At 37.8% G+C, this 13977-nt stretch overlaps 2 protein-coding genes across 2 annotated transcripts; both read right to left on the reverse strand.

The window, feature by feature from the left end:
- Positions 1-764: 764 nt before the first annotated feature.
- LOC126782850 (ADP-ribosylation factor-like protein 8b) lies at positions 765-3602 on the reverse strand. The gene is made up of 6 exons (XM_050508178.1): positions 3305-3602; positions 2416-2497; positions 2275-2307; positions 2013-2134; positions 1484-1645; positions 765-1228 (listed from the first exon to the last, which is right to left on the reverse strand). The coding sequence occupies exons 1-6, from the start codon at positions 3340-3342 to the stop codon at positions 1111-1113; spliced, it is 555 nt and encodes a 184-aa protein (XP_050364135.1). The 5' UTR covers positions 3343-3602; the 3' UTR covers positions 765-1110.
- A 6054-nt stretch (positions 3603-9656) lies between these two features.
- LOC126784430 (endo-1,4-beta-xylanase 5-like) lies at positions 9657-12373 on the reverse strand. Its single transcript, XM_050509892.1, has 7 exons — positions 12228-12373; positions 12039-12085; positions 11732-11954; positions 11456-11622; positions 11177-11275; positions 10266-11060; positions 9657-10069 (listed from the first exon to the last, which is right to left on the reverse strand). Exons 1-7 carry the CDS (start codon positions 12289-12291, stop codon positions 9722-9724), a joined length of 1743 nt encoding a protein of 580 aa, XP_050365849.1. The 5' UTR covers positions 12292-12373; the 3' UTR covers positions 9657-9721.
- Positions 12374-13977: the final 1604 nt, after the last annotated feature.

A 13977-nucleotide genomic window follows, 5' to 3' on the forward strand; every position in this document is an offset into this window, starting at 1 on the left:
TTAATACGTGGAAACTAAATCCAAAACCCTGAGAAGTTGACTCAAAATGGTCAAAGTGAATAATATGACATAATCACCCAAATTTTTTTAAGAGGTTTGGAATCCAGCTTAGTTCAGAGACTTATTCCCAGGCCCGATTCTATTTATTATAATAGTAGATAATGTCAATAATCGTCAAAATTCTTAAAAGATCAAAATTTGTCAATTTTTAAGCAAATACACATGAACAAATCTGATTGTTCTGGTGAATAGCTTATTTGAGTTTTACACTACGAATGTCATTAACAAAATCGATTGTGATTGACACAATGGATAACGAGTTTGGTTTCACGCTCCGTCGAAACATGAACAAGGGTCTTTATCTCTAGGTTTAAGAAGGCCAATATCTAAGAGCAATGCTCTCTACTAGGGGCACATTTCTGCTACCAATCCTTCTCGAGGCAGCAAGGAGGATGGCATAGTGTCAAAGTTTCAGGAAGTTGGGGACGAATTGTTGGCTGATTGTATAGTACAGTAATACTAATGTACTGAATTAGTTTACCTATTTATGTGATGTAATTTGATGCAAGTAAAACTTCCCAGTTAAAATTAATCTACTACGGCTCAGATGCGAGAGCATAACACCAAAGTGAAAACCGACTAAAGAATCAACACACATGGAATTGGCAAAAAAAGGGTAAAAGATACAAACTTAATTCATGTGAGATTCTTCTATATATGAATTCTTGATCCGCAACGTAAGAGTGAAAAAGGAACAACCCAGCAACATCAATCAAACTGCACATTGCTACACCAGACGAACAGCCATTGCGCACATTAAATTTCACAAACACAAATTTGCAAACCAAAGTAAAGAAATCCAAATTCTGTACATTACAATTCACAGTCAAATTCTATACATGAAACTCAAATAGTAATGTCTAACACTTCTAACAGAACCGTAGGTCAACCAAAGCAATCAATACTTAGTCTGCACAAAGCACAGAACAGAAGACGATGGTCAGATATTGACAAACCCGAGGAGGCAAACAGCGAAAGTCACTTCAAAGCAGATTAAAATCCACACTCTACAGAACTGGAACATTGTCATGAGACGATTACGAGGACAGCTCAGTTTTTGGTTTTTGAATGCTTTGTAAGCCAATCAATGACGGTATCAATGTTGGTAGAGTTCTTGCAAGAAATCATGAAGCAACAAACTTCCCTATCAGTAATGGACTTGAGCTCCCTGCACAGCGGAAATGATGCTTATTAGTTACTACACATTCCACACATGAATTTGAGGACATGAATTACTATAGCAGCCAGCCAATAGACATTGAAAAATGAATATATGTTTCATTTATCGAGTCCAAGAAAGTGAATTTCATCATGGCCAGAGTTAGAAGCAACATGACATTTATGACAGTAAATCTGTTAGAATGGAGCATGCATCAAGCAGAAGAAGTTGTAAACAAAGATTAGACAAAGCTCGTCCACTTACATTTGTTCGGTCAAATCCTCCTTAGACAGAGCTTCCTTTTTGTCAATCTTGTTACCTAGTACCAGCAGTGGAATGCCACTCAATGATGGCTTGCTCAACAGGTCATGAAGTTCTCTTCTCGAAACAGGCAAGTTATCTAAATCAGCAGCATCTACAACATAACTGCAACATGGAAAATTAGAATGGTGAGTTGGTGATATACATATAGCACAACATATATAAGTTCACCTAAGATTCTGAAAGCCATGTGCAAGAAGAAAAGATTATACAGCAGTAGTTCAAGTCAATGGTAAAAGGTAAAATTTTATGCCAAATAAAGCTTATCAAATCAGTGATTTCAGTTACAAGATCAGATCAAGAAAAAAAAACCAGCAAAATTGCTTATGAAAGAATAATTAGAGGCTAAGAAATACAAAATTCTCTAGTATCTGACCACTAATACTACAAAGACATGGTGAAGCAAAATATAGCATTTGAATGATATATGCAGTTACCTACAATAACATGCATATAAGAGTCAAGGACATACACAATAGAAGAAACTGCTCGACAATATCTTTCCCACATGCTTCGAAACCTTGGTTGACCACCCAGATCCCACAGTTTTATAGTTACGCTTCCTTTTGTAACTTTCCTCATATTGAATCCAACCTGCAGACGAAGAAGTTCATCGTGAGTGAGATTCTTATTGGAATACATAATCAACAACATGGGAATGAAATCGAAAATTCTGGAAAGAAACACATTATCTGATAAAAGGGAAAACATGCATCTTGAAAATTACGACATACCGTAGGGATCATGTCTTCACTATATCCTCCAGTCTTTAGAATAAGATAAATAAACAGATGACAGGATCAGTATCGAGGAATCAAAACCTGGAGAAACAAGCGTGCAATATGCACTTGAGTACGGAAAACACAGCTACTTACTGCAATAACATTCACAAGCGATGTTTTCCCGGCATTTTGAAGGCCTATCAATGACAGCTCCATTTCTTGCTTGAAAAAAAGGCTACAAGAGGGGAATAGAGGAACTAATCAGAATGTAGTTTAAACAACACAAATATGTTTTACCTGATATGATATCAATTGCTGTATAACTAACAACTTTGATTGTTTGCTAATGACATCATTCTATCCAACTTATACTGGAGCAGCTGATAACAATTACCAGTAATGCAAACCTATTTGTTTAGCTTTCTTACTTTATCAAGTTCCCAATTATCTTCCACATACCAATATGGGAATCACCATATTATGGTTCAAACAAAGAATGGTATTGACCTGTTGATTAAATTTGATACGATTCGACACCATTATGCAACCGATCAACATCATATCGACTTTCAATGAGAGCAAATCAAGTATGAAGATCACAAAACAATAATAAAGGAACCAAGATCAATCAAAGCCTATAACTTCTCTAATCTACAAAGCTCCACCAACATCACCGTACAAATTCGATGCACACCATCAACAAAAACCAGGACCAAATAACAATAGCTTTTCTTCTCACACAAGTTAAGAGGCCCATAAACAACCATGATCATCATTCCCCCACATCAATTCCATCTCCAATTATCTCAAAATTCAACCTTTCAACAAAACAAGAATTACACACTCAAATATTTAAACTTTTTATTCCCCTGTTCCCACATCTCGTCCCATGATACCAAGCACAAACCAACGAAAAAGAATCTGAAACGACTACGAATCTCTCACCAAAACCTTCAAACACAAATTCAAGTTCCCATTTTTTTTAAAGAATAAAAATAACAACCGGACAAAACAGAATCAAAGAAACATAAAAAGACTATACCTTCGAAGCCAGTTGAGAAAAGCTTCCCACAACCCCATTTGGCAACTCTAAAACTCAAAAACCTCAAACACAACAAACAATTGAAACCCTGGTTTCTTTAGATTATCCTCATCGAAATAATACCCAACTCTGCTTTGGAGTTCCTTTTCGTAACGGAAAAATAACAGCTTTCGGAAACCAGTATGATGATTGATGATGATGATAATAAGAATGTTGATGTCTTTTGTTGTTTCTCCCCACGCGCGTGGGGGTAGGTGGGGAACACTGCTGGGGTTGGGGGAGGGACGGGAGGGGCGTGATTGGAGGAGAAAAGGGACGCGCGGCGGGTTGGAGTTTTTTGTGGTGGGTGACAAAAGAGACGAAGGTGCAACGATGTCGTTTTGGGTATGGCTGCTGTTCCAAGTTCCAGGCTGCAGCTAGCTCATCATGAAAAAATCGTCCAGGTTGGATTCGTTTTGACTTGGAATCGGGAGAGGCGGTCTCTCATGGGGTTGGGTTCCTCTGTTTCAACATAGTGTTGGTCCTCTCCTTATCTCGGTTTTGATTAGCCACAATATTTATTATATTTAGTATTAAAAAATATCACTTCAGTCATTAGCCGATGACATATATTTCGTTCAACACTTTAGTCATCCAACTTTCATAAACTTCATTTTGGTCGATATATATCCTCTCTCACTTTACTCAAGATCTTTGTCTTCTTTGTTAACTTCAAGGGCATTTTGGAGATGAAAATTTGTGTCAACCATTTTTTTATCAATGGGGCTCTCTCTAACCCAAGTCTTCTGCTAGGAAATCAAGGCACGGCCATGTGTATCTGGATTATTATCATCAACCTATACCACTTCACCTCCCTTGTAATGTCGACTACCACTACCTAATCTAAAAAATCTACCCCCATGATGATTCTCCAATGTGAAATGATTATCTGCAAAAAATAAAATGCATTTTCACATTGTCATAGAGCCAACCCAAATACAATAATGAGATGTTCCAGTTGCACTTCCAAATTTACTATCTATACCTCCTCGAATTTTTGTAATATTTTGTTCCTATTTTACCCCTCATATACCACTTCCATCATCTATGTCGACGACAAATCTTCCAGACCATGTCAATTTTTTTCAATTCCAGAATATCATCGGTTAATCGCTATCCATTAACTTATAATTAAGACAGAGTTATCAACAAGCTTGATTCTTGTTCAAGCTCTATAGCTTTGTTTTAAATTGCTTGATCTCAAATTTAAGCACAGTACGTACAAAATGATCATATGGAAAAAAAATGAAAAGTTGGTTGGGCTATGATTAATTGAAAGCCAAGGAAAGTGATCGAAGAAGGCACAAAACAAAACAAAAATCTATTCACAATCAAACTACCATGGGTCCATATCGTAGTGTGCAAAATTATGATTGCAAGAAAAACTAATTAAACTGGGTTATTTTTTCAATCAGCAAGCTTAGTTCTTTTGCTTGAAATGACTATAATCAATCAAGTTTCATGTTTTTAATAGCTGCTGGTTATTGCAGAAAAGTGGTAAGGGTACATACTTCGATCTTCGATAAATTGCTATCAACGGCGGTGGAAAAGTTGGCTTTATCTACCAGAAGCAAAAGTTTTGATGGATGGCAAAATGGGAAATAAAAACAATTGAGAGGTCTAAATAGTAAATTTATGAGGTGCAACTAGAATTCCCTACAATAATACACATACGTACAATAAAAAGAAACCTCATAAATCAATGATTCTCACATACAGCCAAAACACATATCTCATTAAGCAATCAATATAATATAGACATTGAAAACTATCACAATTTCAAGTTTGATTAAACAAAGGTTGCATATCACTTGTAAATTAAATCAAGTTTAAGTGGAAGAAAGGAGTCTACCGTTAATCCAAATTCTAACAAAAGCTATAAACAAAACATATATGCCCCCACTTTTTCTACGGATAACTAAAATCACTAGTTCCTAATGAAGAATAATAAAATCCCTAATTCCCAATGTCCATTTACTGATTTAGGCTCACAAAAGCAAAACCCATAAACCCTAGTTCGTGCAGAACATAAAAAGAAATCGAGGAATAAATTCTAACCTTCATAATTTAGTGCTTCTTCATCAATTCGAAAATACCTTCGTGTATTTAGTTGAGTTTCCATTGATACAGAGAGAGGGTGAGAGGAGAGAAACCTTAATCGTTATATCGCTAAAATATGATGGAGTAAAGAGACTGTAGAGACTTTAGTGTCGAACTCGTTTACATGAGCTGACCAATTTACCCTTGCCAATCAGGCGCGTAGGACTCAATTGCCAAAATTAAATGGAGAAATGAGAGGGAGAGACCAAAATGATAGAAGATGGTATAGTTGAATGACCAAAATGAAGTCTATGAAAGTTCGATGATCAAAGTGTCGAGCGAAACATAACTCAATGACTAACATGATATTTTTGCCTAAAATACATGAAGATAAAGGAAATATGTAGTTTCATTGATTTTTTATAAGGTCAAACAAAGAATTGAAAAAAAAAATAAAAAAAAAATAATGCCACGCTACGACTATGAAACTAAAATTCCAAACAAAAAGTAAAAAAACTGAATTGTTGTGCCTTGGCCTCGAAATTGCACACCTATTGTCGCAATTACCGGGGGACTGCCATGATTCTGAGTATCTAATCATTCTAGGGTTTCTTATAAAAAAGTAACATTTAATACATATATTTATAAAAAAAGTCAAGTAAAATTTATTTATTATAAAAAATTATTTAAACCATTGCCCTTGAATTTCATGATATTTACGAATTGCCACTGTTATTATTTGAATAATTAAATCTCTCGAACTAGATTTGCAACCGCATCCCTTCTATCTCTCCAAGCAAAAGGACATAATGACTTCGGAGGTGCAGGGACGATGAAGCAGGCGAAGGGACGGAATTGGAGGTGTGGGACGGATGACTACGGAGGCGCGGGGATGCGAGGTCAGAGAAAGGCGCAAAAAGGCGTCGAAGGTGTGGGGACAACGTCAATGGCGGGGGGGGGGGGGGGGGTATTGAAGGAGGACTTCGCGTGGATATAGTGATGTCGGAGGAGCTTCAATTTTGTTATTCGCCGGAGTCATCTTTGGGGTTGTTTTCGTTGTTAAAAGCGAAATTTTGGATGAAGAGTGAGAATATAATAGTCATAACATTAGTCACATTACTAGTCACAATGTGTGACAAGTAGTGTGGCTTGTAGTGTGACTACCAGTTTACCCGTCACACTACCCTTGGAAAGATACAGAAGTCTATTTTCTGTAAGATTTTACGGATCTCAATTCAATACTCTGAGAGCAAGTTATGATAATTTAAGTGAAGGAATGTAACAACAGGAATTCTGCTCGGATTTGCTGACATTCATGGAGTTTTCAAGTTATGTGGCACAAGATCATCAATTTATAATGCCCCAAAGAAGTTAATTCAAATGTGGACTTAATGATGAGCTTATTCCTACTTCTACACGTGATAATTCAAGGTTTTCCCAATCCATATCAAGAAATAAGTCCGAATCTATGTCTTAGAAAGAAACTTGAAGTCAAAGATGACCATGAATCTTGCCTATATAAGGGAGCATGAATTTCATATGACGAGAGGTCTCCAGAGCACAATGTAGATGCATATGGAGCAGAGATCATCCATCCATTTTCCCCTTTCAATCCCCCTTTCATTCTTTTTATTGTTTTATGTTTTTTCATATGTTTTCTTAACTAATATTTTTGTTAGGACCATGATGGATCCGTAGTATGACTATTTGATGTTTTTAGTTGGATGATTACTTAGTTATTAGATTGGTGTTAAGTCTTTAATTTCTATGAGAATTGGTGCTTATTTCAAAATACTATTGACTCGCAACCTCTAAGGTTTTGGTTTAAACTATCTGATGCAAGAGTAGGTAGACGCTCATGCTGAATCTTGAATGTTTCTTGTGACTAAAGACCACAAATTGGTAAAATAGACGCCATGTTTTATTCGGTGTGTGTGAGTCTTTTGTTTTCATTGAACTTCATCGACCTTTAGAGTAGACGTCATATTTCTGAGAGTAATTTGAGTACTATGCTCCGCCATAAGCTAGTATTTAGACTTTGGAGAACTTATACGTATAAGTACTCCGCCATAAGGCTTATATAACAGATTCTTTGATACCAGTTTGATAGTTAGTAATTAGAAGACTATGAACCCGAATAGGATTGTGACGGTGAAGTTAGATGTCTGTCGTTATTTTACAAACTCTTTCCAAAACTCTTTTTTCGATTTGTCTTTAATTCTTTGTTCACTATGTGTGTTTATTTGTTCAATTAATTAGGATTAGAAAGTTGACTATCAATCCCTAGTCCCTAGTTGGAACGATCTCGTATTTTCCTATGCTATACTACGACTAATTCGTGCACTTGTGAAGTTATTAAAATTTGGCAACACTAAATATGTGAAATTATGTTAAAATTCAAAAGAAATTGGTATGACTATGCTCAGAATGAAGAGAATAACTAAAATTAGGGAGCCTTGAGCTCTGGTTGCAGCGGAATAGCTTGAAGCACCACCATAGACGATGACATCCCCTTGCGAGGGTTGCTGCGCTTATACGGTAATCAGTTTGGAGTAGGTATGGTATCAATTGAAAGAGGGGAGTGTTTTTTTGCAACGGTATCAACCACGCTCAAATTCATTGCTTGACGACAAATTTATGGCCGTAAATAGAAGAAGGATAAAAAAAAGAACCGAATTTTTTTAAAAAAATTATTGTTTTCTAATTTTGTTTAAAATTTATTAACTATTTTTAATTGTTAATTAAATGAGATGATAATTTTATAATTAAAAAAATTGATTGATCTTCTTATAATTTCAATAACCATTTAATACTAATTTATAATTTGCCGATCACTCTAATGTAATCGTTCAACATAATTATTAAACGCAGAAAATTTCAAGGATCGCCCTTCTTGACGGCTCTAGTAAGTAGTAATTAATGTCCCTCTTATTATCAAAGAATCACATACAGTATCTACATGATGTTACACCACTATTGGCATACTAAGACACCACATGGGTCGAACTGCAGTTTGAATGGAATCGAAAATTTATAGCTGTTGGAAATAAATTTTGTTGGCCTAAACATAGTCTTCCTAAAGAAATAGAGGATAACCAAAATGGTTGGCTAAATTTTTTTATTTATAGATATGATCTACTCGTAGGAATAAGAAAAAATTCATCCAAAAATATGGTGTCAAAGGTGGCTAGTTTCGTATCAAGAATCTTACAAGTGAGTTCAAAAAGCATTCTTATTTGTCCACTTGCTAGGCTGCAATATGCCAATATATATTAAATACCCTGTCTTGTAACCTAAACATCATCATACAACATTAGTGACTCAGGTTTTTTAAGTTATATTGTCTGTCGTTAGATGAATTTGTGGCATGTTGAGGACTAGCAGGGTACAAAGCCAGAAGAAAAGAATTAGAAGAACCACTGGGAAGGGAAAGTGAGGACAGATGGCAGTTACTCAGTTTCATATAGAAAGCTGATTAGGGAGAGATAACCGTACCACACCTGGTTAGCTGCGTCTCAAGTAATTATATAGGGCTGCTGAATTAAGCACCAACATGGCAACAGGTATTGCTCTCTTTGGCAATGCTATGGTTTACACCATATTTAGCAGCCAGGAAATTACGTATGCATGCGACCATATATTGGCACAGAACGAGGACAAAGGACAAGTGTGAGTCCTTATGGCAGTAGGAAGCATCCTAGAAGCAGCTCAGTCTGGTGTTATCATGAGCAAACATACAACCACTCTAACTATAAGTACCCCTCAACCAAAGTAGCCTGGATTTCAGTCGTGTCTTTAGATTAGTTGAACTACTTCAATCTGATCAGTCGGAGTTTCTGTGCATGCAATTTGGGTTGATCAAACCAGGAAGAGGGAGATGGCTATTCTGCTGGTGCTTTGCAAGGGGCTGAGTGAATTCGTTTCGACGATTTGGGAATTGCAAGAGATGCGTTTTGCTGCCATTTGTGATGATGTTAGCTTTCTTGCACTCACAGTTGTCATGGCTGCACTATCTTGCATTATTGCTACTAGGAGATCATGATCGTGAAAGTTGATTGCAAATGCTATATATTGTACTAATTGGTTTTAATTAAGCCTCCCATTCGGGGAAAAAAAAATCGTTCTAAGGCTGGGGATCGATTGGCTCTTTCTGTATATATTTGCCGTTTACATTGATCTTCAGGAATCAATAGAGTTGTGAAAGTGGAACATTGGCATATATGGTGATCAATCTTAGTAAAAATAATGTGGTGAACTTTGTGTGAGTTGGAAATCTTGGATCATTTATTACTTATTATTATCGACATAATGACATTATACATTGTAGTTTATAACTTATTAAGTATCAATCTGAACTTGAACAAATGCCTGTGGTTCATCTTTTGTAACCTTAAAGCCTAGAGTAGCTGCGGAACTGCCCACATTGTCTTCAGCTGTAACCTCATAATCTCCATGAAACAAGGAAACATTTATATATCCTTGATCATCAGTTGTCAGTTCCAGAGGCCCTGTTTTCCACTCCGCAATCAGCTTATCGACAACATCTCCAGCCGGAGTGTTGTTGAAGTTGTTATCTACAAGAGTAGTTTCATTAAAACCAGCTGTGATCGGACCTACGAACATAATGATCCCTTGGACCGCAGGATGCGAATAACCCTCCCTTAGTACCTCTTCCAAATACTGAGCCTGCACACATACACAAGTGTTAGCAACAATTTTCGCATCAGTGATACAAAAAGTTGTGGTAGTAGCCATTGTTCTAGGTATGAAATGAGCTAAATTTTAAGTGACCTTAGTGTCCACTTGATATACATTGTTGGTCATGTCAAGAACAGGTTAAGTTCTAGGAGCAGGTTTCTTTACAAATTGTACTATTGCATACCTGATTTGGGCCTATTCCCACACTCACTTCTGTAAGCCATATTGGATAACCAGGTGCACCTAAAAAGTCTAAAACAGATCTCATGTACGCAAGATTTGGCTGACCAGAACCAAAGTGACCTTGCAAACCTATTCCTGCTGTTAGATTAGCATTTCCAGGATATGACAAAATTTCTTCAAGTTTCTTCATGTAGTTGGCTGGACTTGACGCCTCGTCGCTACTATATTCCATGGTATTATACTCATTCAAGAACATCATAGTGCCAGGATCAAGCTGTTGTGCTGTGTAGTAGAAGGCTGCAGAAGCGTTTTCACCGAGTTTATCCTCAAAGAATCTGAAGTGAAGATTTTCATTCATTACATCCCAAGCAATTAGTTGTCCTTTGTATCTACAAACCACTGAATTGATTCTCTCTGCTGATGCTGTTCTTAGCTGCTCGGAGGAAAGGGTACTGTTAACCCAGCCAGGCTGCATTTTTGGATCGTCCCAGAAGACATTGTGACCTCTAATAGAAATGCCATTCTCTTTGGCAAATTTCAGCATCCCATCTGCGATAGTATAGTTTTCGTGGCCTTGTATCTTCTCATTGCTGTACCACTTCATCTCATTGGTGAAAGTTGTATATCTAAATCTTGATGCAAACCAATTCTGGTAATCAGTGCTAGTGAGGATGTTATGGTTCATGCCACATCCAAATGGGAAGTCCGACTTGGTCTGCTTGATGGAAACTCTTGCACCAGTAAGAGGAGCTTTATTTGCCTGAGTTACCTGCAAACTGACCTTACTCTTTCGTACCTGCAGGGTTCAAATAGATCAAGAACTTCATAAATGACACGACACGAAGTTTCTCCCTGTATGTCAAATGTGAAATGCAATATTGCATAACAAGGATCTCGATTTTACATTTTTACCTCAGTAATGCTTTTGTCTTGGTGGGATTTCCATTCCTCCTTGGTGAATGGTTGTAATGAGACATTGTCCACCCATATTTCCAGTGATATATTTTTGCTCTACAGAGGAGATGCATGTAAAACAATTCATTTAGTCCAAAACTGATTGGAATTTGACCTTAAAAAGGATATGTTAGCTAGAATTCATTTATTGAGGACTATTATACATGTATGATGAATATTTCCAAGCAGTTCAGCATTTCCAAAAAGAGATGATCCAAACTTCTTGTCTCGCCATACCTCAAAAAGAATCTCAACTGAACTCGTGAAATTTGCTACTATGCCACCTTTTAGCAGGGTCCAGCAACCATGCGCAGCTATCACATCGCCAGCACGTATGTTTTCGCCCGTGGGGAACTTAAAGACAACTGCTACAACCTCACTTCCTTCACTGACTTGGACAGAAGCTGAAATTTTCAAAGTTTGCTCAACCAAAACCGTGTAACAAATACAGTAAGCAAATAGACATTGACATCTATACATGTACGTATTGATGGTTTTTCTGAAATTGTTTACCAGAAAAAGTATATAGTTTTGCTTGCTCAACTTGAACCTTCTGGGAGAAACTGTCTGATGCATTTTTTCTACTGTGTGCCACAAGGAACCTGTTTCCATCCTGTGATATTCGTTCTCTGATCTTTCCTTGTCCAAATGCTTTCCATCCTTCAATGTTGTGATTAAATTCTGGGTTCACTATAATCCCTCCTCCATATGAAGTTCCTAGGGGCTCTTTCAAGCACTGGTTGACCAAAATGAAAAAAAAAATCAACAAAATCATATCTAAATGCCGGTTTAAGGATTACATGTAGGAGTTGATTCTTGCCTTTGTTGTGGTGGTGTAGTTGTAGGTTGGAGCAGAGGTGCCATGCCCTGTAACAGAAAACCTAATTAGCAAGAAAATATGACAGAAAACACTAGTCCTAACTATATTTCAAAATTAAACCTCATGCTTAGTGATAACTTTTCTTCAAACTGTTAAGAAATGTTGAACACAGATGAAGAGAGAACGAACCAAAGTACAGAAAAATGCAGGCAAGCAATAGATTGGTGCAAGCTTCTTTGAACATCTTGATCATTCACTACTTCACAACAAAAACAACTGCAGTGGTTCTTGCCGAAGAATCTGCAATATTGCGAAAAGCTACATATGCATATGCTCTGTTGGCTTCTCTCTCTACATCCCACATATAATGGAAAGATGCAACATATGGTTTTCTCATGGCAAGTATATATAGTAACTCATGAATATATTGAACACTTTGGGTAAATGCATCTAGTTTGACAGTCAAGCCACCTCACTATTCTCACTTGGTTTAACTGACACGCTGAAAAATTTCTTTATTGGATATATATATATATATATATATATATATATATATAGAGAGAGAGAGAGAGAGAGAGAGAGAGAGAGAGAATGGTTATATATTTTATCTTCAAGATGCTATATATTTCTATGCAAAGCTTAAATTCTCCGATGAAGGGACTTTATGTTTCAACAATTTCAATTAGTAACTGCAAACATAAACAAACAATAAATGAGTTTGTCATTTGAGTCAAAATGTAATACCCCGAATTTTCGAATTAAATTCGTATAATTTCTTGTAAATTATTCAGCTTGCTAATTCGAATAAAATCGCATTTCTTCGCATTTTCGTCGATGTCTTTACAAATGAAACTGATTTCGGAAATCAAGGTTCAAAAAATTACGTTTTCAGTAGCTTAAAAGTCGACTTTTATTCCGTCGCTCATCTCCGAAAACTTTCTTCACGGAAGTCGTAGAGCTCGTCGATACGAGTTCGTGAACATGCGGCAAAGCTTAATCGGATGTCTTATATGAAAGTTGTTAGCAACCGAAGTTTGGTTTCCGAATTTGGAAGGCTATAAAAGGACATTTTTGGAAACTTTCCAAAACCAGAAAATTTCTCCCCGCAGCTTCTCTCTCTTCTCTCCCAACCCGGCCCTCCTTCGCCGATTTCTCCACCTCCGATCTCCCGCTTACGGCCACCGTGGCCTTCACTGTCGGTCCCAAGACAACTGCACGACCGAGTTGCGTCGACTCATTGTAGCGGCGACCCACCCCGCGCCGCCATCGAGGGAGCACTGTTGCAGCACCGGCGAATCTCAACATCGCCAGCGACTCTGGAGCTCAAGGCTGTGGCGGTGAGTCCTCCCTTCTCCTCCTAGGCACAATTCCACCGGTGGTGAAGCTCGAATTGAGCCATTTCATCTCCGATCTGTAACCATCGATCCGAGATCTTGCGGTGGCGATTCTGGCGGTCTCCGGCCAACTTGGGGAAAACTAAAGGTATGGTTACGATCTCCACCTTGTGATCTACAACTTTGATGTTGGAAGTTTTGTGAATTGATGAAGTTTGGGCGGAGATGGTGGTGGTGCGCATGCCGCCGCCTAGGGCGGCACATGGGAGGAAGTGGGGCGGCGTAAGGCCGTAGGATGGAATAGGTGGAAAAAGGGCTGGAATTGGTGGCCGCAGGCAAGCTCATGCGCGATTGTTTGGGCGGCGCGTGAGCACCACACGCGGTGGGCTGAGGTGGCGCGTGAATGCCACGCGCGGCCGTCTGCGGGGGCGCGTAAATAATATTTCCATGAACAGTTTTTTTTACCGTAACTAATAATCACATGTTGATTTACGGGTCGTTTTCTAAGCACTTTGTCATGATGTTAGGTGACCGACGAAACGAGTGAGGAACGAGTGAGGGAATCGCTTTCGATATCGTAGAAGTTGCACGTAGGAAATGAGGTG

The sequence above is a fragment of the Argentina anserina genome, chromosome 2, assembly GCF_933775445.1.
Source record: "Argentina anserina chromosome 2, drPotAnse1.1, whole genome shotgun sequence".
In the NCBI taxonomy this organism is placed as follows: domain Eukaryota; kingdom Viridiplantae; phylum Streptophyta; class Magnoliopsida; order Rosales; family Rosaceae; genus Argentina; species Argentina anserina.